Source organism: Drosophila santomea, chromosome X (assembly GCF_016746245.2).
Source record: "Drosophila santomea strain STO CAGO 1482 chromosome X, Prin_Dsan_1.1, whole genome shotgun sequence".
Lineage (NCBI taxonomy): Eukaryota > Metazoa > Arthropoda > Insecta > Diptera > Drosophilidae > Drosophila > Drosophila santomea.
In genome coordinates, this window is record NC_053021.2 from 19539087 (window position 1) to 19563119 (window position 24033).

The following is a 24033-nucleotide window of genomic DNA, read 5'->3' on the forward strand; positions in this document are numbered from 1 at the left end:
TAGGACCTTGTGGTGCAAGGAAATTTGATTAAAACAAATCGGATGTTCATATTTATCTTTTTAGAATATAGATGTATATATTTCGATATATTGAAGTACATATGTAAGTATACGTTTGATTAAAGATTGAATTTAGCAATGAATCGAAAAGATTTTGATGTTGGTTAACCCTTGGTAAGGACACTTAAACAAGCTATATACAGTGTACAAAAATGCCGATAAGAGCCAAAGTATAGACATAGAAAATTGGGGTTACGTACGAGATTTTTGGAAAGCAGTCACTCAAACACTCAACACACACAATATTTCTCGCGTTCTTTAGCTTGTTCTTGCTTACTCACACCCATTCAGGCTTATCAAAAATATATGTATGTATATGTTAGTATATATATATATGTTTGTATATATGTATATATGTGTATATATTTGGAGCTTAAGCCTCATTTTCACGACCCGATTTCTCTGCTTAGTCATACACAAATCGTCCTTTTCATGCTGAATCTTGAGTTCCAATTGGTATTGATCTAGTTCGAATCAAAGCATGCAGTTTATATCTTTAAAATACGTAAGTATGCAACATTCTATCACGTAAATTGAATAACTGTTTAATGTTTAAAAAGCTAAGGAAAGAAATAAAAAAAAGCTAGCATTGAGTTATTCTTGAACTACTTGAGGTAAAAGATAACTTGGCTGAGAAATCAGTTCGCAAAAATGTGTCCTACAGGAAAACATCCATATCGGTTCAGATAAGATCGCAATCGCATGGACTGGGTTGGATCGAGTGGGGATCGGATAGGGTGGGGAGGTGGGGGGCTACTCAGTGGGCGGGATTGTCGGGGGCGAGGCAATGCCATTTCTCGTGGAAGTGATCGGGCAATCGGATGCAGTCGAGCCACTGCTGCAGGCGTTCGCCCTTGCTTTGGGCGCCCAATTGCAGGCTGCCCAGGAAGTCGTTGCTCTTGCCGAGATCCTTGTCCCACACGGTCAGGATGAGCATCTCCTTGTTGAGATCGTGGGGACTCGCCTCGAAGTAGAACTCCTCGTTGTAGATGGGATTGAGCGTGCGCCACTTGACGCTTGTCTTGTGCTTCTTGTTCTTGTGCGCATCCGGTTTCAGTTGGCTATTGGAAAAGGTAATCGCTGTAATTGTGTTAACTATATAAGCGGGAACTCACATTTTGACAAAGGGATCGGAGCTGCCGTTGTTGTCCATGGCCATCAGGTTGATGCACTGCTTCACGTTCACCACCAGCGCCCTGCGTTTGGTGTTGTAGCACAGCGAGAGGAGCATCTTGCCATTGGGCCAGTTCTGGGCCAGCTCCGCCGCGTTGCTGTACTGGTCCTCCACGCCGAGTGGCACAGAGATCCGGTACTGCGAAGTGCTGTGCACCTGGAAAGGAATCAGTGCGTTGATCTATGATTGCTTTATTCCTTTACATTCCATATTAATAGCAGAAACAAGCAGAAAAGGGGTTTTAAAATTGTTGTTGAGCAGTTAACCCCTATTGTCCTTTAAAGACTTTTCTCGTCCGTTGCTAGTTTAAATATTTTGAAATCCAATTAGTAGTTGCTTTAGTCGAAAAAGTTGAAAGACAGCGAAAAGCACGCAACTGTAGAATCTACTTAGCTTCACGAAATTAACCGACTTCCTTTGTGCCAAAACGTTTGTGCATAAATTCACTTGGTTAACAGCATTCGCCGGAAGGCCTTATAAGCAATTACGCTTCCCAACGGATGTCGAGTTGTACACGGAAAAAAACTAGTATATCCTTTCAATTTATATATGCGGATTAGACTCAAAGGATTATGCCCAATATAAAACCTATGCACAAGTCTAAAAGTGAGTTTAAAATAAGTAGTAAAATAGTTTTCTTTTTTAGCAATAAAGTAATATATAGTAATTTTCTGCAGTGCAGCGAAAAACTCACCGTGGAAAGGCAGACCTTTGCCGCACCGAGAAAGTCGTGGCCGTACTTGTCATCGTCGAAGAGGGCCACGTAAATCAGCGAGTTGCCCAGCTCCTCGGGCTCCACGCCGACGAACTGCAGCGTTTCGTTGAACTCCGGATTGCGGGTCTTGTGCACCGTCTTTGTGCGCTGCCATCGCGTGTACTTGGTGTGCGCCTCCGGCGTGATGATGTTCAGCTTGCAGTACGGGTCCGTCAATCCGGCCGCATCCATGGCGGGCAGATCCCTTGCCCGTACCATTGTGCAGTCGAGGCTGTGGAAGGCCTCCCGATAGCTGATGGAAATCTCCAGCCAGCCGAGCAGCGGATCTCGGCAGTGCTGCTGGTGCTGTTGCTGGTGCTGCTGGTACTGCGACTGCGATTGCGATTGTGAGTTGCCGGAGTTGTTGGATCCGGAGCCGGAACTGTCGCTGATCGACCAGGATGAGCTGACGGAGCCGCGCCGCAGGAAGCTGCTCTCCCGCCTCAGCTTCGACATGCTGACGCTGTCGTATTCCGGGCACTCCGACGGCCGTTGACTTTGCTGGCGGCTAAAGAAGAACGAGTTGGACAACTTCCGTTCGCCGCCGTCGATGAAGCTGCGTATGGAGCCGTAGGCCCTCAGCCGAAAGCTGTCCTCACGCTGCAAGCGTGCAGATGTTATGCCCTTGGCCATGCCCCCAACGATGCCGCCGACGCCAACTCCTACTCCGGTGTCCACCTCGTCCTCCGGCTCCGAGTGGCCGCTGCTGCTGGAGCTGCTGTCGTTCACCCGGATGGTTAGCTTCTTCACCCGAGCCGGTCGTGTTGGCGTCGCATGACAGCTTTGAACGGCCCGCGTGTCGCCTGCGATAACAGATAGAAAATGAGCGATTAGCGATTGACGTCAATCGATTGATTGTCGATTTTCTCGATAACACAAGTGCTCTAACTCGTTTTCAATTTTGGATTTTTGAATGAAGCAATACCTTTACAAGAGGCCGAGGTGCAATTCCGATAATCTGTTTCGTGCGATAAAAGCGATAGTCGTACGGTGACTTGGTTGCCTGTTATGACTTGTTATGACTGCGCTGTATCGGTATCGGTATCGGTATCGATAGCAATCGAAATGCACCTAAAATCATGATCATTAAACATTAGGGAAACCACCTGACGGACTGTGGCTATCAGATTCCGATGCACAGACTGCATTCTTTTCGATAAGCGATAGACTAGATAGGAAGACCGATTATTGCGATGGGCGGACGATGATAATAGCGATAGTCGTTGATAAGTCGAAGGTAATTAGTGGTGTTGCTTTGAATAAAAGATTATATCTATCGACGACTGATGAATTTGAGCTGGAATTGGAGAAACATCAATGGAACTCGAGAACTCTTGGAACTCTTGTGTCTTGATTAATTGCATTGTCATTTTTTGGCGAACCGATTTGGAGTTTGAATTGCTTAATGACACTGAACGAACTACACTTATTGGCTTTTTATATTAACCCATCCGGCTGAAGCTCTGATTATGGTTACCATAAAGAAGCGTCTATAACGATTTATTGGGAATTGGACTATGGAAATGGAAACGTTTCATGATGTTCCTGAAACGAAATTCGAAAACAATTGTTTAGCTGTTTTTTAAAGCCACTTGTGGTTACCGTGGGTGTTCAAAATGCAATATTTCACTTCTTTGGCATTTAAGAACATTTGTGTTTTTTGTTTTCATACATATGTGTTAAAAAGTTAAATTGTTTATGCTGCAACCGCCTTTGTTAATGCCAACTTGTGTAGCTTGCGGCTTAATGTTTCATTCGGAAATATGGTTTTAATCAAATTCCGTTTGGGCTTTAGTGCCATTCGAGGGATTAAAATATAAAATGGGTAATAAAAACTGTGGCATATACATATAAACTTCCACTGGCCTTGAAAGCTCTTTCTCCGAATGTATCCAATTAAATATTTCACCTTGACTCCGGGCAACATAAAAAGTAACTAGTTAAAAAAACATTTCCTTCAATTTACCGAAAAAAAAACACACAGTGCTGTAAAAATGAAAGCAAGTTGACGGAGCTGAAGTGTACATAGTATTCATGCATTCAGGCCTTTAATATCTGAAGCATTTGCCTGATTCTATGCGGTAAACTAATGTTATTATCCCAACATAGCTGAAGGTTTCGGCAAGATTCCATCTTAACTTTTGGGGAATGGGTGCAAAGGGTTTAAATTCCTAGCACGTCCCACTGGCAGTGTCCCTTATCCTTCGCTCCCACTCACAGAGGAAAGTCCCCCTCCCTCCCCAGAATTAAGGCCACCCACCTGCCATGGATCCGGGTCCTGGGGTGGGCATGGGCGTGGCACTGGCGCTGCGCGGCATATCGTACTTGGGCAGACCCTTGAAGAACCACGCACCGGACTTCTTCCACATCTCGCGCGTCTCGGAGCAGATGCGGCACAGCCAGATCTCGCGGGACCGCTCGCTGGTGTGGTATCGGATGTTGATATCAACGCTGCACTTGGCGCACACCGACTGCCGGCAGTCCTCGCACAGTATGCGCTGCGGTCGCAGGATGCCAAAGGTGTCGCCGCACAGCCGACAGCAGTTGGGTCCCCGCTCTACGGCATGCTGCTTGATCTTCTCCACGCGCTCCACCAGGCGGCCAACCCGCTGCCGCTCGGCCACCTCGATCTCCTCGTTGCGCCGGATCACCGAGATGATGGCCTCCTGCTCCTCGGGACGCAGCGGCTCACTGGTCTTGGAGCTGCTCCAGCCAGCTTTTAGTCTGCGCAACAAATAGATGGATACATTAAATATTAACAGTATGCCACAAAATATTTTATAGTTTAAAGGATATAAGGATTCAAGGATACATTATTACAATATTAACAGTATGCCACAAAATATTTTATAGTTCAAAGGATATCAGGACTCAAGGATACATTTACATTTAGTTAAACTGCAGAAATGAAACCCCTTATCATGCAGCTATGTACTAAGGCAGCACTAAGCTACCTTTAATTATTTATAATTTCAAGTTCAGCGCAATGCATGTGGTTTTTTACTTTTGCTGAGAAAGAGGTGGAATCGCTTAGCTTCTATGAAAATTCGCAAGAGGTGCGGAAGGCGGGGGGCCAGGAGACGAGTGGGCACCTAATCCTAATGAGCATCGTTAGTTGTGGGTCGCCTAATGCGGTTTCCATGTTGCCCAGCCACTCGACCAAAAATTTCAGGTTCAAAGTTAATTAACTCGTTCGTGCTGTTAAGTCCCGAGTGCTCGGTTCATTTCACCCATAACTCATAAAGCGTGCGAGTCTGTGGGGTCCAAGAAGTGGGTTTGCCATGGTTAAATGGTTAAATGGTTAAGATGGAACCCCAAATGATAAATGCGTTTCAAAAGCAAATTGAATACAGAAATAAGAAAGTATTCAACCAGCTGCGCTAATTCACTTCAACTGAATACAAACTTCGTACTTGCCAATGGATTTTGTGAGTGTAGCGTACATATTATAAATTTCGACACCTTTCCAAGTGACTTCAGAAGTAGTGTAGTGTAGTGTAGTGTGTTTAGACTTAATTGAAATCATAATTGCTATATTAACTGGCAAAACAAAGCTTCTGGGCTGGCTCCCCTCTAATTTGCATAGTTCCTGATTGTTTCGCATCGGCATGTTGTGATTCGGCTTCGTTTGAGCTTCGAGAACGTGTGGGTGCGTGTTGCCTTCACGCCGGGTTTATTGACTTCCCGTGTACGTAAGGCATACGAGTATATAAACATATGTACATACATATAACGGGTGTTTTTTTTAGAGGTATAGAACTTTAAGTTGGCATTACTGTTCAAGATGGCGACCGATTTAACAGCTGTCAAGTGATTTATTCTCAGTTTGGTTTGGCAATTCGTCATGCGTGCTTACAAAATCCAACTCGTGCAAGAATTGAAACCAAACGATCATCAAGCAAGGCGTAGATTCGTCGAATGGGCCCAAAACGAGATTGCTGTTGTTCCCGATTTTTCATAAGCCTCCAAGATCTTGTGATTTAACACCGCTAGACTACTTTTTGTGGGGCTATGTAAAGTCATTGGTCTATGCGGATAAGCCACAAACGCTAAACCATTTGGAAGACAACATTCGCCGTGTTATTGCCGATATACGGCCAAATGTTGGAAAAAGTCATTGCAAATTGGACGTCCAGATTGGACTACATCCGAGCCAGCCGTGGCGGTCATATGCCAGAAATCATATTTAAAATGTAATGCCACAAGATTATCTTTCATGTCAATAAAATTCATGTCAATCGAATAATCCATCGTTGTTTTATTGCAATTTAAAGTTCTATACCTCTAAAAAAAACACCCTATATATGTACATATATCTGATTGTGTGGCTATGTGCGTTTACTCACCCCATTTGTGGGTGAGTTCTTTATTTTTGGGCCGTATGGGCTGGGCGTTGGCTTAAATGCCCTTGCAGGTTCCTTAACATAATAATTAAATTACAAATTCGGTTAGTGCTCTATCAACATTTGCCTCTGCGGCACGAGCTTCTCGCCGAGTAAGCAAATAAACAGGCAGCCAGCCGCACACCAGGCACTCAAAGTTTCGCCCGATCGAGCCACTTGAGTGACATTAACCCATGTCCTGCGGACAGCAACAGGGATGATGTCCTGTCCTGCGACTTGAGTTGAGCTGCCTTGAGTTGAGGCGCCCAAATGGATGTTGGACGGCCGGGTCGGAGTTTATTGTTTCAGCAATCAGATTGTTTTATACTCTGCTCAAACGCGCCTTTATCCGAGATTCGACCATGAACTCAGCAGCAGAGAAAAAAAAAGAAGGAGAATGGAAACGAACTTTACTCACACATGACTGCATGACAAAGTCAATTGTTCGGCTTACGTGAAATGTAATCTCTCAAAGGATAAACAAGGATTCACCGTGAAATACGTTAAGTCCAGCGTTTGCATGGTAAGTAAATTACATTGGAATACCAATTTACCAGGAATGTCAGTGTTTGTACACAAAACGCCAAGCAATAAGTTTAATTGAAAAGTTCTCGCACAAGAACAAATATGAAAGTCTGTTCCTAAGACAAAAATGAAGCCTCAATTTACCTTCAATTCACAAATGTGTTCAAAAGTGAAATTGAAGTCACTGGAAAATGAGGAAAGAAAAGGAAAAAAGAAAAATACAACGTGAAGCCCAATTTCCCTTTGAAATGGAAAAAAAGAGCGCTTTTCGTGCACTTTGTGGCATTATTATTTTTCCGAGTAAAAGGAAAACTGGTTCTTCGAATTCGCTTTGCCAACTCTGTTATCCTGCCCTTTTGCATGTACATATGTATTTCGAGATGCGAGTCTCTTAGTTTCCCTGCTATTCCAAGGCAATCCATGCTTAAGGATGTTTTCCAGCTAAATGCCATCAGTGTTACTTTGCGGCTTCGAATGAATTTAATAAGAGTGAAAGTCGTCAGCTTGTCGTCAGATTTGGTGGCCTGACAGAGATCGTCTCATTTGCATAGTTAAGCATGAAGTAGCGCCTGGCATTTGGCCGCGATTTGAGTTTGCCGTTAATTCTCGACTTGCCTCTTAGCTGCTTCACTCACTTCTGCTCCTCTATTCGCGGTTGTGTGTGTGTGTGTGTGTGTGTTTGGCAGCTCCCTTGAGCTGTAATTTGAATTTCAAGTACGGAGCCAATGCCACGAGCAGCAGCTCAGTGGCTCGCAGTTAGCAGTTCGCCCTTCGCCCGCAATTGAGGTCCACGCTGAACTCAGTGTAACCCCACTAACTGGCTGGCAAAGTCGAAAGCTCTTTGTTTCTATGCTGCTGTGCGTTAGGGTGGTCCCTGGTTCCACGTTGTGTAGTAAACTGCTGAAACGTGACTCTTTGGAGGCCTTGGTAACGAACAAAAATTGTATGCAATATGCATATCACTTATACGCAGTGTTGTACTTGCGCATTAATTATTTTTATAGCTGCAGTGAAACTGCAAACTTTTTTATCGCAATTAATGGCCTTTCATATTGATAAAAAAAAAGGTTTTTTGAATTTGAAATACTCCATTTCAAATCATTTGAGCTTCATAAATTACTCATACGCCGTGTGGCTCCTGTCAATTCCTTGAACATATTTATGTTTGCTTTATGGTTGCACTTAAAATATTAAAACAATTAATGTAATTAATGTAGCAATTGATGCTGAACTAAAAAAATAGTAAGCATAAGGTAACTTACTAAGTTAATAAGGAAGCGATCAACTAAGGTCCACCCTAATCAGTCTGTCTGTGTGCGAGAGCCTGAACGCTTACAATGTAGCGGGCGAGCGGAAGTGTAAATTGCACACTTGAAACCTGCCAACCTTCAACTCCCCACCCCAACCCACCACATCACACCGCACTTAAGACCCACCCACACACTAAAAAAAAAGGAAAAAAAAACAAAAACACCCGCTGTGCGTGTCTGTGTGCGGCTTTTTGTATTTTTAATGCGCCCAAGTCGCATTTACAGTCAGCTGGGATTGATTTGAGTCGAGTTGGTTGGCCCCAAACAGTATGCTACACGAGCATATGTTGCGTATATCTATAGATGTACATATATGTAGTAGTGGGTGTATATACATATAGTCGTTGGTTCATGGAACTGGAGGATTTTTGGCTGTTTTATCGAATCATGTAAATGGTCCGCGCCTTTTTTGTTGCTTTTTATTTCATTTTTGTGTTTTTTTTTTTTTTTTTTTTTTGTTCTCAAGTGCAATAAATAAATTAGAGGCCCAGCAAGGGGTCATAAAACTGGCTGCGAAAGTCGTATAAAATTGAGCGTTATTAAAATTTAATTAGTCTGTCAGCATGCAACAATTATGATTAGAGTTGGCGCAAAAAACCACACATGGTCACATGCGGCTTTCCTTGAATCTACTTGACAGCTCAGGGACACACTCTATGTATTGCACACACACACACGCGCGTCCATATCTCGGTGGCTTTCGCTGTGTGTGTGCGCACATGTATTTGATTTGATTAGGCTTTCGGCTAATCAGCCGCAACCACACGCACACACAGTCGGCGTTAATTAAATTATGACTAAAGCTTTTGTCATGTTTGTCACTGGTTGTTTCTATTGCAATAACACACAGGCACAAAGGCACAAGCAAAAAAATAAACGAAAGAATAAAAACTCTTATCGCTGCAGCTGTGTTGTGACGCACTCAGCCAATTGTTGCATTTCAATGCCACCGCCGAGGATAATGCACCGTGCCCACTGCACGCGAATGCAAAATGCGAAAATGCACCGTACTTACTTGGCACGCAGGGCCAGTTGCCTGTCGCTGGGGCAGACAAACTTGTTGGCCGTATTGTTGCGATTCTGGAAGTCCATCTTGTCGTCCTGTCACATTATATTCGTCTATTGAGACTCCGGCCCGCCGAAACTCCAATCCGCTGGCCACTTGTTTGTGTTGTTCGCTGTTTTTGTGGCCCCCCAACTGTTGTTGGCGGCACCGAGCTGCGGAGCGTTGCGAATCGGCTGCGAAACGGATGCGAAAACACGTCCGAATGCGCGAGCAGCTGGTGTGCGACTGACGCAACGCGTTTCGAAGGCGAACGGCCAAACAGGCTGGCATTTAACCGTTATCGCAGCCCGTAGGGATGGCACTTTCGAGTAACGGGAAGTGCTAGCGACAGCCATTTGCAATCGCCAGCTTTTTGTTGCCTACTTATGGGGTAAACATAGTTTGAGGTCGAAGAAGCCAAGAGTTTAGGTGTTAAAAAAAACATTAAATATAAGTAAAAGATAAGAAAACTTCTTTGCAAAATAATATTAATAAATCTCTTGCACTTCAGGAACTAATATTTAAGCATCTCAATATAAATATATATGGCTATGGATAAATACAGATAAATATATATGGATATATTATTTGATATCTCCAATTTGATCAATGCGAGGGCCATCCCAGGAAACTATCGCCTTGTCCTGGCCGCCCCCACACCCCCCTCGCCTGTTGCACTGCGGAGTTGGCCAACGGCCATATGGCCACGCGCAGGAAGATGCCAAAGTGCCGAGGAGCGAGGCGCAGGAACGAGGAAGCGCTGTGCGGGATCTGAAGCTTTGTCATATTTGCACGCGCACAGGCCGAAAGCAAAGCTCGCGGCCCCACGCCTTTCACAACGCACAAATGGTGCAGGCAACGTTTTTGAGTTTCTCATAAATATATAGCTAAATATTATGGTGGCTCAAAATCACGGAAGAGAATGCAGGCATATTTACTTAAAGGTTTTGTTTTTTTATTCGAATGTACTATATTTAGAATAAACAATTTACAATGTAAGCAACCTTTTAGTTTACAAATCGGATTTTTCAAATTCAAAATATCTATGTTTCTATGTTTTTCTTTCACTTCCACTTTCCTCAAATTGCTTATTGCTTATCTGGCTTGAAAATAGTCATGTGGTCAGCACTGTAGAAAGGCTCGGTCTATCTGCCTCTCGCTCGCTCTCTCAGGATTAGGCATAACCTTCTCTCGCTCATCCGCTTTCTAGCAACATAACTTTCCCGGTGGAGCATTTTGCTGAAGGAGCATCAACAAAAAAAAAAAATGGCACCTCTTCAATGCGAATTCGGCGACAAAGAGTGCGAAATTCCACGCAGCCAAGGATTCAGCACAACGCTGAGTTTTAGCGTACAAAAAATGCCATTCCCGCTGGAGCATTGAATTCTTCACAGACTCTGTTTAAACCGAGACTGAGGGTGCGGTCCGAGTGGAAATGCCAGCTCGCGAATGCGATGCTCAAGTGTTGCGAAGTGTGGGGGGGTGAAAGTTTTACGACCCAAAACGGAGGCATTGCCACGCAGAGAGGTGTATCAACTAATGTCAAAGGCGACAGGCCATTGCCGTGCCACTCACGTATGTACATGTCCTGCGGCCCCTGTGTTTGCATGCGTGCGTGCGTGTGTGTGAGGGTGTTCTGTCTGCCTGTCTGTGTGTGAGTTTTGCATGCATGTGGCCGAGAGGTGCCACGCCCACCTACGCAACCAAGCGGATTGCTGGTTCACACCCCTTTTCTCTCACTGTGTGTCCATTTTAAATAAATGCTGACAGCTAAATGAAAATATTTAGCGTACGTGCAATGTCCTGCACGCCGGCCGACATTTTGCACGTCTCGTCCTTTTTGGTCCAGCCTCACTGCCTCACTTTGTCCATCCAAACTGGAGTGTTGTGTTGTGCAGTGTTGACACTGTGTGACGCTGGCTTTGGTCGATTTTCCTTCTTTTTTTTTTGGTTTTTTTTTTGCTCTGCCTCTGGCAAGTTGTCATCGCTGTTTGCCTTCTTGGCGCTGCTGCTCTTGTTGTTGTTGTTGCTGCTGCTCTTGTTGTTGTTGTTGCTGCTGCTCTTGTTATTGTTGTTTTTGTTAGCTGTTACTGTTGACAGGATTAGGCATTCGAGGCGCGTCCGCATCAACACCCCGCACCCAACTCATCCCAACCGGCAGCCCCGCAGCCCGTCATGCCAGCAGCGGCAATTGTCCTTCGAGCAGGATACTGTGAGTAAGTGAGTGAGTGAGTGGAGGGGGAGTTGGGGCAAACAATGGAAGCATAGCCATAGGCTAGCAGCTATTTGGCTTAATGAGCGCCAGCTTGATTTCGCGCTTTGGGCCAACTGTTGGTAACGCATTTTCTCATTTTCTGGGTATCTGCATGTACGGGCAATCCACGGATTTCGCTGTTGAACGCACTTCGATCCCCTTTCACCCAGCACTTATTGTGGATTATCTGCATTTTTTTGCCTTACTTCCACTGAATTTAATTGATATTATCTGTGCTTTTTTGCCTTGCTTGCTCAGCACATCCTTATTTCTTTTCAGCTCGATAGCAATGATTACTTTGGGTACTTATCAACTGCTATAGTTTATATAACGCGTATATTTACTTTTTATTTAGCCAGACTTAACTTTAATTCGTTTAAGCAAAACCGCCCACTTTCCAATTAAGGCATTCAGGTTACAATGTGTATATCCATATTCATTTATTATTCAGCACTTTTTCAATATTTTTTAAACTTTTTTTCGCTTCTGCCTACATATTTGTTTTTATTATTTAGAATTTTATTTTTTTATTTATTTTTTAGCGTTTCCTGCTTGCTCTGGCTTGTTTGTCTTTTGCACAATTTGCTTTTCATTAGTCGCGACTAGCTGCGTCTCCCTCACTTTCGTTACATTTGTAAAACGATACTCACACGAAAAATTGCTAAGGTATTGTTTGTTGTACATTAATAAAATATAATATATTTAATTTAGCTCTGGCTATTGCTGTGGATGCTGCTATTCGCGATACATATTCTTTTACATTTTTTCTTTTTTCCTAATCTAGTCTACAAGGTAAATTCCTCAGGCTTTTAGGCCGTCTCCTTTCTTCTCGCGGTCACACTCACATAAAATATATAATTTGACTAAGAGCGAAAGCCGCAATATACAAAATAATTTAAACGAAAACGAAGGGGTGGGGGAAAAGATCAACAGAAGACATCTCTACCGATTTTCTAGTCCCGTAAAGCTTTCTGCTTGCCCGCCTTCTTGCTTGCCGTGGTCGCAGCTGCTGTGCTCGCCGGCTTTTTGTGAAGCCTCTTGTGGTAGCTCTGGGCCAGCGAGTTCACAATGGACACCACGAAGTAGCACACCATGCCGATGACGAATGTCTCGAAGATCCGCGACAGCAAATTGCCCGAATCTCCAGCTCCGGATGCACCGGCGACCGCTCCACGCTGCTGGCGATGCAGACGCTGCTTCTGGTTGTTTAGGAAGGACTTGAACGGCTCCTGCAACTTGTGGCCAAGCACTGGCAGCGAGGCCAACAGATCGACGGCCCGCTCGATCAGCGTCTCGTTGAAGGCGATGATCACGAAGATCTTCTGGATGTGCATCTTGATCACCGCCTTGCCGATCAGCGTTGCGCCGAAGAACGTCCAGAATGGCACCAGGAAGTGGCCGCAGGTGATTCCTGCCAGGTCGAACAGGGGATTGGGAATCTGCGGAGCATGTACACTTTGTTAGTAAAAAAGTTGCAATCACAAACTAAATTAAAAACGAATTTCTTCAAAGTGCAGTACTAGAGGTGCATTTTTACGAGTAAAACTAAGTTGCTTATAGAAAGCCATGGTACAGAAAGGAATATTTCATAAGAAATAGAATTGATTATAGATTATAAAAAAAACGTTTACGGAAGTAAGGATGAATTTCAATTGGCAGAAAAGTAATATTATTCGTTGCCTTACTAGTGAAATCAAAAGTGAAATTCGTTTTTGTGACTGTAGTAAATGTAGTAAACACGCTGGTCAGCGATTTTCACCACTCACGCTTGCACAGGCCAGAATGCCAAAGAATCCGACGCGCTCCACCACGCGCTCCATGAACAGCTTGCCCTTGTCCATCAAACTGAGGTTCTTTTGGTGACGCTTCGCGTTGAGGGCCTCGAACTCGGCCAGCTCCTCGGCATCCTCGGGATCGTAGCCGGATAACCTCGCCGCCTTGGCCATGAAGTACGGCGGCAGTTCGCCCAGCGCTGTGCCCGCTCCCCAGAGGAAGGCCTCCATGCGCACTTTGGACATGATGGACCAGATATTCGGCACACGCTTGTCATACGGCTCCTCGGGACAGATAATACTGTTGGAGTAAGCAAGAACAAGGAGTTAGTTATCAAGTGGGATAGGTTAGTGGGAGAACCTGGTATACTCACTCATCGGGATACGGTGGCTGCGGGAATCGCAACGAATTGCACTCGTAGGCGGCCAGCGTGACACTGGCTATGTGCGGACCCAGGTAGAGCAGGAACGTGTGCAGTCCGGTGCCCAAGCCCACCGATGAGAGCACGCCCAGACCCAGCCAGTAGACAAAGAACCAGGTGTTCCGGCGCACAAACTCGATGGCCAACTGATGGGGGCCGTCTATCTTGTAAATTACGCTAAATACGATGCCTAATACTATCAGAAGGGCCAGCAGGAGACGCTGTTGCAGCAATCTGCCAAAGAAAGAGTTTATCAAGTTAGATGTGTTTTTTTTTTGAAATGGGTCTACTTTCGATCTTCATACCTAGTGCTCCACGTGCGCAGCAGGGTGAACAGCTCGAGGCCGCAGTACTTGGTGGTTTGCAGGGGACGACGCCAGAGGACCAGCTGGCTGCGTTCCATGCGCTCCCGCTCGCGTTGCTTGTCTTTTTGGTTCTTCTTCGCCTTGCCGCCAGCGGCCAGCAAGGATGTTGAGGAGGAGCCGGTCTCCTGCATGCTGCTCCCGCTGAGGCTTCTGCTGCTGCTGTTGCTGCTGCTGCTACTGTTACTGTTGCTGCTGCTGCTCAGCTTGCCTTTGCTGCCGGGCGATTTCGAGGGGGTTTTTTGGCTGTGGGAGTGGGTGGTAGTGGTGGTGGTGGTGTTTGACTGATGTGGCGTCTTCAGGCTGCCGTTCGCCGCCTGCCGCTTGTGGTGGCTCTTGTTGTTGCTGCTACCGCTGGTGGTGCTGTTGCTATTGCTGCTGTGGCGATTGCTCTGGGCCGCATGGCTACCGCTATTGCTGCTGCTGCTGGTGGCGTCCTTTTTCGAGTTCTGTGACATTTAAGCGGTTGGCTTGCAAGCAGCTGTGTTTTGCACGATGTTTGCAATGAAATAACAAAAGAAGAGCAACGTAAATGCCGGAAATTAGAAAACAATTAAATAATTTTGAATACACGGCGGTGCACACGAAGTGTTGTTGTTATGTTAACGGTAATAGAAATGGAACAGAAATTTCAAATCCCCGTCTGCGGACAATTGATAAACTACTGATAAGCTACAAACGACCGATGGTGTACGAAGTGTACGAGCTACTCTACGCTCCAGTTTTGGGTTTGTTTCGTATGGCTTGCCACAACGAGTGCTATCCATTTGGGGAACAGCACGCTGAGATGGCATACATAGGTAGCCCGTTCACTGGCACTGATAAGGGGATAAGTCCCTCACTGATAGTAGACTAGTCTGTAATCCCTGCTTAAGGAAGCAGATTATTACTTTCGCAGAGCAAAATATGGAAAGTGCCACTATTCCCCAAACTATGAAACTCATATAGTAGCGATAAGAACTAGCAGATTTTGTTGTTAATGACAAGAAATCTAGAAACTCAACATGATAAATTCATTAGAATAAAATGCTTCTTTACATTCTTGTACAGATAGTGTATTAAATGTTCGGCTTGTTCTCGTTTCTATTTGCTTTTTCACACTTGTATGCGGGCTAGTTGATAGTTTGCTCAATTGAATTTGATTTGCTGCGAGAATGGCTTCAATTTTTCGGCAAGTGTGCCTGTATGCGTGTGTGTGTGTACGTGTGCGTGTGTGTGCGGAAAAGCACAACAAACACAAGAACAACAATAACAGAGGCACTCTGCTAACAGAACGACAGAGCGATTACAACAACAATTACGAGGGACGTAGCGTGAGATTATCATGCGATACTTGAGCACCAATAAAATGAATCCACATGCGCGTAAAAAAGAGAGACGGCAGACAGAAGGAGAGGAATGGTGAGAAGGGGTAGGGAGGCGGCACAAGAAGCAGACGACTTCAGAATCAGAAGCGCAAAACAGAAGCGAAAAACAGGGCCACAAGGCGAACAACAAAAACAAGCTGAGTGGACAATAACACGACTGATGTCGCTGACGTTGTTGTTGTTGCTTTTGTTTCACTGTCTTGCGCTTTTGTTATCATAGCATTTTTTGTTCTTTTTTTGTTGTTGTTGGTCTAGTCAGCGTGTTTTGGCATAATTCAATAAGCGTTAAGTTCACATTTCACTTTCGTTTCATTTACTTAAACATTTGAATTTGAGTGTGGCAATCGTTGCAGCTGTTTTTCTTAAGTCGGAGTTTAAAAACCCTGGAGGTGGTGGTTTGGTTTTCCATTGCAACCACCCTCTGACAACAACAACAGTAACAACAACAAACCAGACGACAAAGCACAAAAATCAATCGCACCCACACAACAGTTATTTTGGGGTTCTCTTCTTTTTTTGAACCCTCAATTCTCACTTTGTTACTAATTTCCGTCGTCACGAGTTACAACAGCAACAGCAACAACAACAACAACAACACTAAATCAGATGCACAACAACAAAAACACCAATAGCACAGCAAAAACAAACAATTCGCAACAGCAAATAGATTTTCATCTGATGTTTTCTTTCTGCACCTTTCCGAGCTGTTTGGTAACGTGTCCGTTCTATGTTTAATCCGGCTTATTAGCGGCCAATCCGTCCAATTGGACTTTAGTTTACCTGTGACAGTTTGGCACGGTGTTTTTATAAAACCTTTTCGGTGAAAAACTGCTGGGCCAACAGACAGTGTTGCCAGATGGTGAAATGGGCTAAAAAATCCACGAAATTCAAACGTGCACCGCCTTGCGCCACATACGTCAGAAATACTAAATACCAAGAATATGTCGCATTTTAACACCAGTATTTGCTATTGCAGTGTGGAGCTATCCCTTTCTAGCACGTGCACTTGTTATGGCTGACATTAGATATAGCTTTGCAGCACACGATAGTGTGACCAGCCGTGTTTCGGTGACAGTGCTGCCCATTAATGAGCTTGTAGGCGCCAGTTTTGAATGACAGACAAAGCGCCTTTGCGATAAGATAAACAAACAACAAACTTGCTGATTTCCCATTACGCACTATAGGCAATAAATTTTAGTTTGCAAAAATAAATTGTTGCTTTGCCAAAGGTATAAGTATAAGTAGCACCTTAAACCTTTTAGACCTTTATCAGTTAAAATGAGGAAACCTACGCAACTACTCATTGTTAGAGCTCATTTCATTTCTAAAAGATAAGGACTTATTATTGTTCGTTGAACAAAAGAAAAAGCTATATAAAAACAAAAAAACTTTTTCCTATCACTTATCGCTGAATCATTTTGACGTTATATGCAATTAGCTGAAAACAAGGAACAATCCAAATAAACACCCTTTGCATGTGTATTTTTGTGGTTTTTGTTTATTTAATAATAGATTAATTACCGTACACTTAACCGAGAGAGTCCTATTCGTAACCATACACACTAAATATGCACAAAATTTTCTTGCATCGTGAAAAAAAAAAATGGTGAAATCATTGAAATATAAGCGAACAAAGTATAAAGTACAAAGCAATCGCACGGATCAAGTACAGCATTGGAAATTATTTTCGCCCAGAAAGGCTGTGAATAGATCTGTTTTTCGGGGGAAAAGTTGGTTGGTTAATGGGTAGGACAAAGCAGAGTTTAATTGAAATACTAACGCGTTTAGAAAATGTATATATATAAAATAATGTTCACATAACAATTCTTTTTGTAGTTTTCCGTTTTTTGTGGATTTTTTTTTGTTGCCCTGTGTTTTAGTTTTAGATCATTTTCAAGTTCTTTTCATGTGGCATTTCCTGCGGTTTTCCTCAATTCGTTTAGCTAACTCGCCGTCCATATTTTAAGCTTGCATGCTGCTAAACACAAAATATATTTTATTTATATATAGATTTCTGTATAGGGGGGCTGGGCTCCATTCCGATCGAATGCAAAGCGACCGGAGCAAAGTTAGTTGACCCTGGCCATGCCGTAAACATTCTCATCGGAGTAGGCAATGTACAGGAAATAGTCCTCCTCGTGGTGTTCCTATAAATACATCGGGAATATGGAATATGGGATTTGGCTGATGTGCATCGTGGTAGTTACCTGGTACAGGGAGCCCATGGTAGCCGATGTTGGTGGAATGACATTGTTCACAAAGAAGAAGAGTGCATCCTCGGGACGCAGGTGGATGCGCTTGCGAATGAGGAAGTAGAACTGACCGACGGTCAGGTCGGAAGGCACCAGGTACTTCTTCTTGTCCAAATCACCAATGCGCGCCTTGGGAGCCTTCTCAACGATGACCTTCGATGTGGTTTGAAATAAAGGAAGAAATACGGAATACAGGAGGTTAGTTAAAGTTGAAATTGGTCTGGGCTGCTTTGGCATGTTTATGTGCACACACTTTGCACCTGATTACGTGCCGAAAACGGCTCACATATTGGGCTACAAACGTATTTGGCATTTGCATTACACAAAGCAAGTGTGCTCGACTACGTGCTACCTTGGAATATGATAACGAAAACATAAGCTCAATATTTAATGAAAACTAATTTGTTTAGAGACAACAAAACCTGATATTGGCCAAAAAACAACACACTTACTATATGATATATTTAGGCACGAAAATGAGTAATTTCGTAATTGCTGCGAGTGATTTCGTACTGCATTTTTTGCATTTCGTAAGCTTGAATGTGTAATTACACACACGTGTTCTTCGTGTTATTTTATTTGATTATTTCTTTATGTATTCTTTTCAAATTAAGTTGAATGAGGAGGTTTCCTACGGCTTGAGATCCCTAGCAGCTTTTTTCAAAACCAACCTTTATGTCGTTCCCCATCTTTTTCTGTTTCTTGTTTGTTATGCATAACACATACTACACATTTGACAATATTTTAGCCAAATTGACGACCAAGACGGCCAAGTGGCTCATTGAAGTGAGTTTTCTAGCGACTCAACTGCATTTCATTGAGTCTGGAATAATTGCTAGCTGGCCTAGACGATCCGTTCTAGCCAGGGGCTAATTAGTTAGCCTTAGCCAAATTATTGACAAACTGGTTTCTATCCGATTTTCGAAACAGGAAGCGGGGGTACCAACATAATGAATACGAAATGGGCAAAAACTGCTTATCTCGAATGCCACCCCCCGCCGTCCCCTTTTCAGTTAGTTCCCCCCACTAGCATTCTATTGAAATTCGTTGGCGTCATTGGCCGAACTCAAGGCGCAAGATTGAGATGTGGTAGTACGTACTATATGGCATAGAATTCGGATATATAAATCGGATATATATGGACATATGCTGGCCTTGCCCCTCGCTCAGCTGTTATGTGATTTGTGGATCTGTGACTTGTGCCTTGGCACTGCTGCACTTGCCAAAAATACACGAAAATAAATAACACTGGCAATAATATTTAAGGGGGTGCATATAGCTAACTCACACATATACATATATATATTTATATATACATATGTAGTGCGAGTCAGTGGAAATCGAAAACAAGAACTGCACTTTTCGCCGCGATTGGGGCACCTTCAGCAGCTTGTCGTTTTGTTTTGGTTTTTGTGAAAGGAGTTTTCGCTGATAAGGTGGTGAAATAGCAGAAAAACAACAAAGAAGAAGCAGCAGCAGCAGATGAAGTGGCCGTTGTTTTTGTAATTTCCACCTTTCTGTTTTTTTGTTTTTCTGCTTTTATTTACTTTTTTTTCGTCTTGTGTTCAGCGCATCTATGACTAATTCCAGTCGCACTTGGTGTATTTGCGAAAACAAAACAAGCTGCTTTAGTGTGTATTAGTGACTGATTTTTTTTGTGCGCAGTACTCGCTCGCTTTTGCCAACAAACAAACGAAATTAAAATCGAAAACAACTGGTTGGTGCACACAGAAAACAAAGGGGTGCCCAAAACTAGTTGTGTATCAATATAAATAAATGATGGGTGGCAGTATATGCGCTTTTCTTGCGGTGTAGCCAGCGGCTGAGGGAGGAGCAAAAGAGAGAAAGGAAGAGGGAGCAGATGAAATCTATCACTGAAAACAACAACATCTCAACAGCTGAGCAAGTGAAACGGCTGCTTTGTTCTCTCCTTTTTTTTCCTTTTGTTTTTTCCTCTCTACATCTGTGTGCGAGTGTGTGCGTGAGTATGTGTATGCAGGGGGCAGAATTTTCGTTTGAATTACATTTGAGAGCTTTTAGCCAATGTTTTTTCCCCCCACCCAAGTGAATATGCACTTTATGCAATACCCATTGCACAAATTCACCCAGCCACCTGATGTGGAAATGCAATAATATTGTAATAACAATCGAAATGCCCAATATGCGCAGTATTGATTTTCTTCGGAGCAAACAAAAAAAAAAACAAGCGAGAAAAAAAACGACGCAAAACAAACGCATACACAGAAGCTCGCACCTACACACACATACACGAACGCATATACACTCATAGCTAAACATATATATATGTATATATATATATATATATATATATGTATTTACATATATTCGAGTACTTACGGGTACACGGTCTGGATATTTGCGACGGATCTTGTCGCCCTCGGCGCGACGCTTCTCGAAGGCGTGCTCCTCCTTGTATTGGAACTTCATGATTGCAATGAACAGGTAATTGGCTAAGAAACGCAGCTTCTATCGGTTGGCTAGACTTCACTTCGTTTTGCTGTTTTCACTGTGGCGACTAGTGGATGCGTCGTTGTGCTTGTGTTTTTCTCTTCTCTCTGTGTTTTCTCGTCCAAACGGTCTGAAATACTTGTGTAGAGTGACCGTGCGGCGCAGATGTTAGATGGCTGCGTCCTAAAATCGATGAATTGCTGTTTTTATCGATAAGCACCTGCACTGTGGTGACTACGCTTGCTGACTGCGGTGACTGCTCTCGCTAACTGAGGTGGCTAAGCGGACAGTGTGACCAGTCGGCGAAAGATCAACATTCCCAAACGCATCAATGATGGTGGATGTCCCCGCTAAATATTATAGAGCAGCCACCAATGGTGTGTGTCCCCGCTAGAATACAACATCCATTGTGGTTGTTGTTCATGCTAAATGGTATGTTTAATATGGTTACATTACGCGTATACCAGTTATTCGCCGCAGCAGCAGAATTTCGATAAGGCCATCGATATTATCGATAACACCCACTGTCATCGATGGATTGACGCAGCAGCCTGGACGAAACGTCAATTGTTAACTGTTCCCTCTGGCCGCACACAAACACACACGCAGAGCCACAGGCGCACACACACACGTATAGTCACATCGCACGGAGCGAGCAAACAAACAAAACAAACATAAACACAAGAGAAGGATGAGCAGCCAGGGACACCACAAGATGCAGGGATGCGGCAGCCTGTCCGGCGGCAAGCAGAGCGGCGCATCCGGCGGCGGCAAGAACAACGGCGCCCAGGAGCAGGAATTCACCGATGTGATCGATCTGGGCGATCGCTTCTCGGCGGACATGGCGCGCCTTTGCATGAACGAGCGGTACGCGGACGTGGAGTTCGTCGTCGAGGAGCAGCGCCTGCCCGCCCACCGCGTCATACTCGCCGCCCGCAGCGAGTACTTTCGCGCGCTGCTATACGGCGGCATGGCGGAGACGACACAGCGCCAAATACCGCTGGAGGTGCCGCTGGATCCGTTCAAGGTGCTGCTGCGCTACATCTACTCGGGCACACTGTTACTGTCCACCCTGGACGAGGATGCCGTCATCGATGTGCTGGGCATGGCCAATCAATATGGATTCCAGGACCTGGAGATGGCCATCTCGAATTATTTGCGCCAGTATCTGGCCTTAAACAATGTGTGCATGATTCTGGATGCGGCGCGACTCTATAATCTGGAGGAGCTCACCCAGGTGTGTCTGATGTTCATGGATCGCAATGCCGCCGACCTGCTGCAGCACGACTCCTTCAAGACACTGTCCAAGGTAGGTTGAATTTAAATGGATTAAGTTGGCGCTTACTTACGCTTGTTATGCTTGTAATGCCTGCAGGAATCGCTGGAGGAGGTGCTGCGACGTGACTGCTTCTTCGCACCCGAAGTGCAGATCTTTTTGGCCGTGTGGAAGTGGAGCCGCTACAATACGAACGTGGACATCAAGTCGGTGGTCAGTTATGTGCGCTTACCGCTGATGAATCTCGAGCATCTGCTGCAGGTGGTGCGTCCCTCGGGCATTCTGGATCCCGACAAGATACTCGACGCCATAGACGAGCGCAGCACCTCGAAGGGGCTGCCCTACAGGGCGGCACTCTGGCCGGAGGAGAACGTGGCCACGGCCAAGTTTCTGTCGCGCTGCATCCAGGGTGAGTGCCGCACCGCGCTGCTAGACGGAGATGTGACCACCTACGACATGGAGCACGGGTATACGCGCCACTGCATCACGGACAGCAACGATGCGGGCATTGTGGTCGAACTGGGCACGCTCTGCATGATCAATCACATACGCATGCTGCTCTGGGACAGCGACAGCAGGGCGTACTCCTACTTTGTTGAGGTGTCTGGCGACCAGCAGCATTGGGAGCGCGTGGTCGACTACAGTGACTACCACTGCCGATCCTGGCAGTATTTGTACTTTGAGGCGCGTCCCGTCCGGTTCATCCGCCTGGTGGGCACCCAGAACACTGTCAACCGGGTATGTCAGCGGTGTTCTTTCCGTACTGTTTTTTTTTTCTTCACTTTTTCCCTTTTGCATTATTAGGTATTCCATGTGGTGGGCCTGGAAGCGATGCACACGGCCAAGGTGCCGCGGTTAATTGATCATTTTGTGGCGCCCAATGCGAACGTGGCCACCGTGGAGAAGAGCGCCATTGTGACGGACGGCGTAAGTCGCACCCGCAACGCGCTGATCAACGGTGATTATGTGCGCTACGACTGGGACTCGGGCTATACGTGCCACCAATTGGGCAGCGGTGAGATCGTCGTCCGTTTGGGACAACCCTACTATGTGGGCTCCATGAGGCTGTTGCTGTGGGACTGCGATGATCGCACCTACAGCTTTTACATCGAAACTTCGACGAACCGCAAGGACTGGCAGATGGTCGTGGACCGGCGCAACGACAAGGCCCGCTCATGGCAGAACTTTCACTTCGCCCCACGTCCCGTGGTCTTTATCCGCATTGTGGGCACGCGCAACACAGCGAATGAGGTATGTAGCAGTGCAGCAGTCGCATGACTGAGAGAGATTAGCTAACAGTTCTTGCTCACAGATCTTTCACTGCGTCCACCTCGAATGCCCCACCCAGGACAAGAGCTACCTAAAGAAGATAGCCGACATGGAGAAGGAGCGCGGGAAGAAGGAGAAGGAGTGCGGATCGGACAAGACGGTCAAGGCGGATGATGACAATATTGCCTCTACCTCGAGATCCTCGTTGGCTTCAGTTCACGCTGAAGGTCCCTCCACTTCATCCAGCAGCAGCCAAAACGTTTTAAAGTCCAACCACTGGCCGCCACAGACACAGTCTCCCAAACCGATGCAGACCAAGGAAAAGGCAGTGGCCGTTGTCCCACCCACTCCGCCAGCACTCTCCCCGTCCGTCACGCCAACACTTCCGGCTCCTCTGACCCCGGCACCCTCGTCGCCCCGTAAGCAGGAACAAGAAGCGCCAAAGAAGTCCAGTGCAGACGCAAGCCCCCACACCAGTCCCAGTCCAAGTCCAAGGAGCAACGACAGTCCCAGTCCAAGGAGCAACGCCAGTCCCAGTCCAAGGAGCAACGGCAGTCCGAGCCCAAGTAGGAGCCGAAGCCAGAGTGCGGAGTCGGAGCCAGTGCCGCCATTGGTGGAGCTGGACACCAAGGAGACGCGTTGAGCTAATGATATGATATATGATGTATATGATGGATGTACTTGAAACGATTTTAGTCCCCGCGCTTAGTTGTAGTTTGCAGACCGTGCTGCTCTTGTTATCTAGTCCTTCCCAGTGCCCCTGTGCTTGCTGGCTCCATCGCATCGCTTATTGGTTTTGCGTAATTACCTTAATACGTTATATACTTATATATAGATACATATACATTTATGTATATTTTTGATTTTATTGTGATCCAGAGAAAATTCCTTATGATTGCAAGGCAGCAGAGTTATTTATATAAGCAATATCACTTAATTCGATGCACACACACACATATTCAACGCGAATTCGAATGAGATTTCCGAGCAGCTGAACCAAAATTGTATACGAGTTCCGATCGCAAAGTCGGAGTCTGTCCACAGTTGTGTCCTGTCCATCTGTCCATGTCCCTAACGAAAACAATCCAGTTGTTCCGCAACTCGTAGTCTAGGCTCATCGAGCGACCCAAAAATTAGGCTCTATTTATTTGTCAAAATTTGTCATAGTTTGTACTGCACCCAAATAAAAGCTAACCAAAAAAAAAAAATGAACACACCGCTTATTGTTTCACTGGCAAATCAATCGCTTTCTCCTTCTTTCTTACTATAAATCACTCAACATTTCGCACACGAATTCCGCCGTCTGTGACCACTGTGCACCGCACATGCCACCCACTGTT

General features: G+C 45.1%; 4 protein-coding genes across 7 annotated transcripts; 1 reads left to right on the top strand and 3 right to left on the bottom strand.

Annotated features, from left to right (window-relative positions):
* Nucleotides 1-697: 697 nt before the first annotated feature.
* LOC120456832 (rabphilin-3A) lies at nucleotides 698-9476 on the bottom strand. Of its 2 annotated transcripts, XM_039643881.1 has the most exons (5): nucleotides 9221-9476; nucleotides 4249-4712; nucleotides 1929-2791; nucleotides 1176-1390; nucleotides 698-1121 (listed from the first exon to the last, which is right to left on the bottom strand). In XM_039643881.1, the coding sequence occupies exons 1-5, from the start codon at nucleotides 9295-9297 to the stop codon at nucleotides 818-820; spliced, it is 1923 nt and encodes a 640-aa protein (XP_039499815.1). In that variant the 5' UTR covers nucleotides 9298-9476; the 3' UTR covers nucleotides 698-817. The 2 variants fall into 2 exon arrangements, with proteins under 2 accessions (XP_039499815.1, XP_039499816.1); XM_039643882.2 differs by lacking the exons at nucleotides 4249-4712; nucleotides 9221-9476 and adding an exon at nucleotides 2914-3036.
* Nucleotides 9477-11925: 2449 nt separating this feature from the next.
* LOC120456327 (vacuole membrane protein 1) lies at nucleotides 11926-16353 on the bottom strand. 3 transcript variants are annotated; one of them, XM_039643095.2, is made up of 6 exons: nucleotides 16208-16263; nucleotides 15089-15092; nucleotides 14004-14543; nucleotides 13651-13932; nucleotides 13271-13577; nucleotides 11926-12943 (listed from the first exon to the last, which is right to left on the bottom strand). In XM_039643095.2, the coding sequence occupies exons 3-6, from the start codon at nucleotides 14516-14518 to the stop codon at nucleotides 12458-12460; spliced, it is 1590 nt and encodes a 529-aa protein (XP_039499029.1). In that variant the 5' UTR covers nucleotides 14519-14543; nucleotides 15089-15092; nucleotides 16208-16263; the 3' UTR covers nucleotides 11926-12457. The 3 variants fall into 3 exon arrangements, with proteins under 3 accessions (XP_039499029.1, XP_039499028.1, XP_039499027.1); XM_039643094.2 differs by lacking the exon at nucleotides 15089-15092 and having other exon boundaries at nucleotides 14004-14541; nucleotides 16208-16353; XM_039643093.2 differs by lacking the exon at nucleotides 15089-15092 and having other exon boundaries at nucleotides 14004-14541; nucleotides 16123-16270.
* Nucleotides 16354-16905: 552 nt separating this feature from the next.
* LOC120456266 (gamma-aminobutyric acid receptor-associated protein) lies at nucleotides 16906-20371 on the bottom strand. The gene is made up of 3 exons (XM_039642991.2): nucleotides 20038-20371; nucleotides 17635-17832; nucleotides 16906-17574 (listed from the first exon to the last, which is right to left on the bottom strand). The coding sequence occupies exons 1-3, from the start codon at nucleotides 20125-20127 to the stop codon at nucleotides 17497-17499; spliced, it is 366 nt and encodes a 121-aa protein (XP_039498925.1). The 5' UTR covers nucleotides 20128-20371; the 3' UTR covers nucleotides 16906-17496.
* A 282-nt stretch (nucleotides 20372-20653) lies between these two features.
* Nucleotides 20654-23905, top strand: LOC120456130 (BTB/POZ domain-containing protein 9). Its single transcript, XM_039642759.2, has 4 exons — nucleotides 20654-21457; nucleotides 21524-22162; nucleotides 22229-22675; nucleotides 22737-23905. The coding sequence occupies exons 1-4, from the start codon at nucleotides 20840-20842 to the stop codon at nucleotides 23334-23336; spliced, it is 2304 nt and encodes a 767-aa protein (XP_039498693.1). The 5' UTR covers nucleotides 20654-20839; the 3' UTR covers nucleotides 23337-23905.
* Nucleotides 23906-24033: the final 128 nt, after the last annotated feature.

Bases quoted from the DNA above. Each gene is read 5' to 3' on its own strand.
- LOC120456327 (XM_039643094.2), bottom strand. From the start codon at position 14,518: ATGTCACAGAACTCGAAAAAGGACGCCACCAGCAGCAGCAGCAATAGC. The intron at 13,578-13,650 runs GTGAGTATACCA...TTACTCCAACAG, and splicing joins CAGCCACCGTATCCCGATGA to TATTATCTGTCCCGAGGAGC. The intron at 12,944-13,270 runs GTGAGTGGTGAA...CATGCTCCGCAG, and splicing joins GCATTCTGGCCTGTGCAAGC to ATTCCCAATCCCCTGTTCGA.
- LOC120456266 (XM_039642991.2), bottom strand. From the start codon at position 20,127: ATGAAGTTCCAATACAAGGAGGAGCACGCCTTCGAGAAGCGTCGCGCC. The intron at 17,833-20,037 runs GTAAGTACTCGA...ACCACATCGAAG, and splicing joins AATATCCAGACCGTGTACCC to GTCATCGTTGAGAAGGCTCC. The intron at 17,575-17,634 runs GTAACTACCACG...ATGTATTTATAG, and splicing joins CCATGGGCTCCCTGTACCAG to GAACACCACGAGGAGGACTA.
- LOC120456130 (XM_039642759.2), top strand. From the start codon at position 20,840: ATGAGCAGCCAGGGACACCACAAGATGCAGGGATGCGGCAGCCTGTCC. The intron at 21,458-21,523 runs GTAGGTTGAATT...TAATGCCTGCAG, and splicing joins CCTTCAAGACACTGTCCAAG to GAATCGCTGGAGGAGGTGCT. The intron at 22,676-22,736 runs GTATGTAGCAGT...TCTTGCTCACAG, and splicing joins CGCGCAACACAGCGAATGAG to ATCTTTCACTGCGTCCACCT.
- LOC120456832 (XM_039643881.1), bottom strand. From the start codon at position 9,297: ATGGACTTCCAGAATCGCAACAATACGGCCAACAAGTTTGTCTGCCCC. The intron at 1,391-1,928 runs GTGAGTTTTTCG...ATTCCTTTCCAG, and splicing joins CAAAGGTCTGCCTTTCCACG to GTGCACAGCACTTCGCAGTA. The intron at 1,122-1,175 runs GTGAGTTCCCGC...CTTTTCCAATAG, and splicing joins TCCGATCCCTTTGTCAAAAT to CCAACTGAAACCGGATGCGC.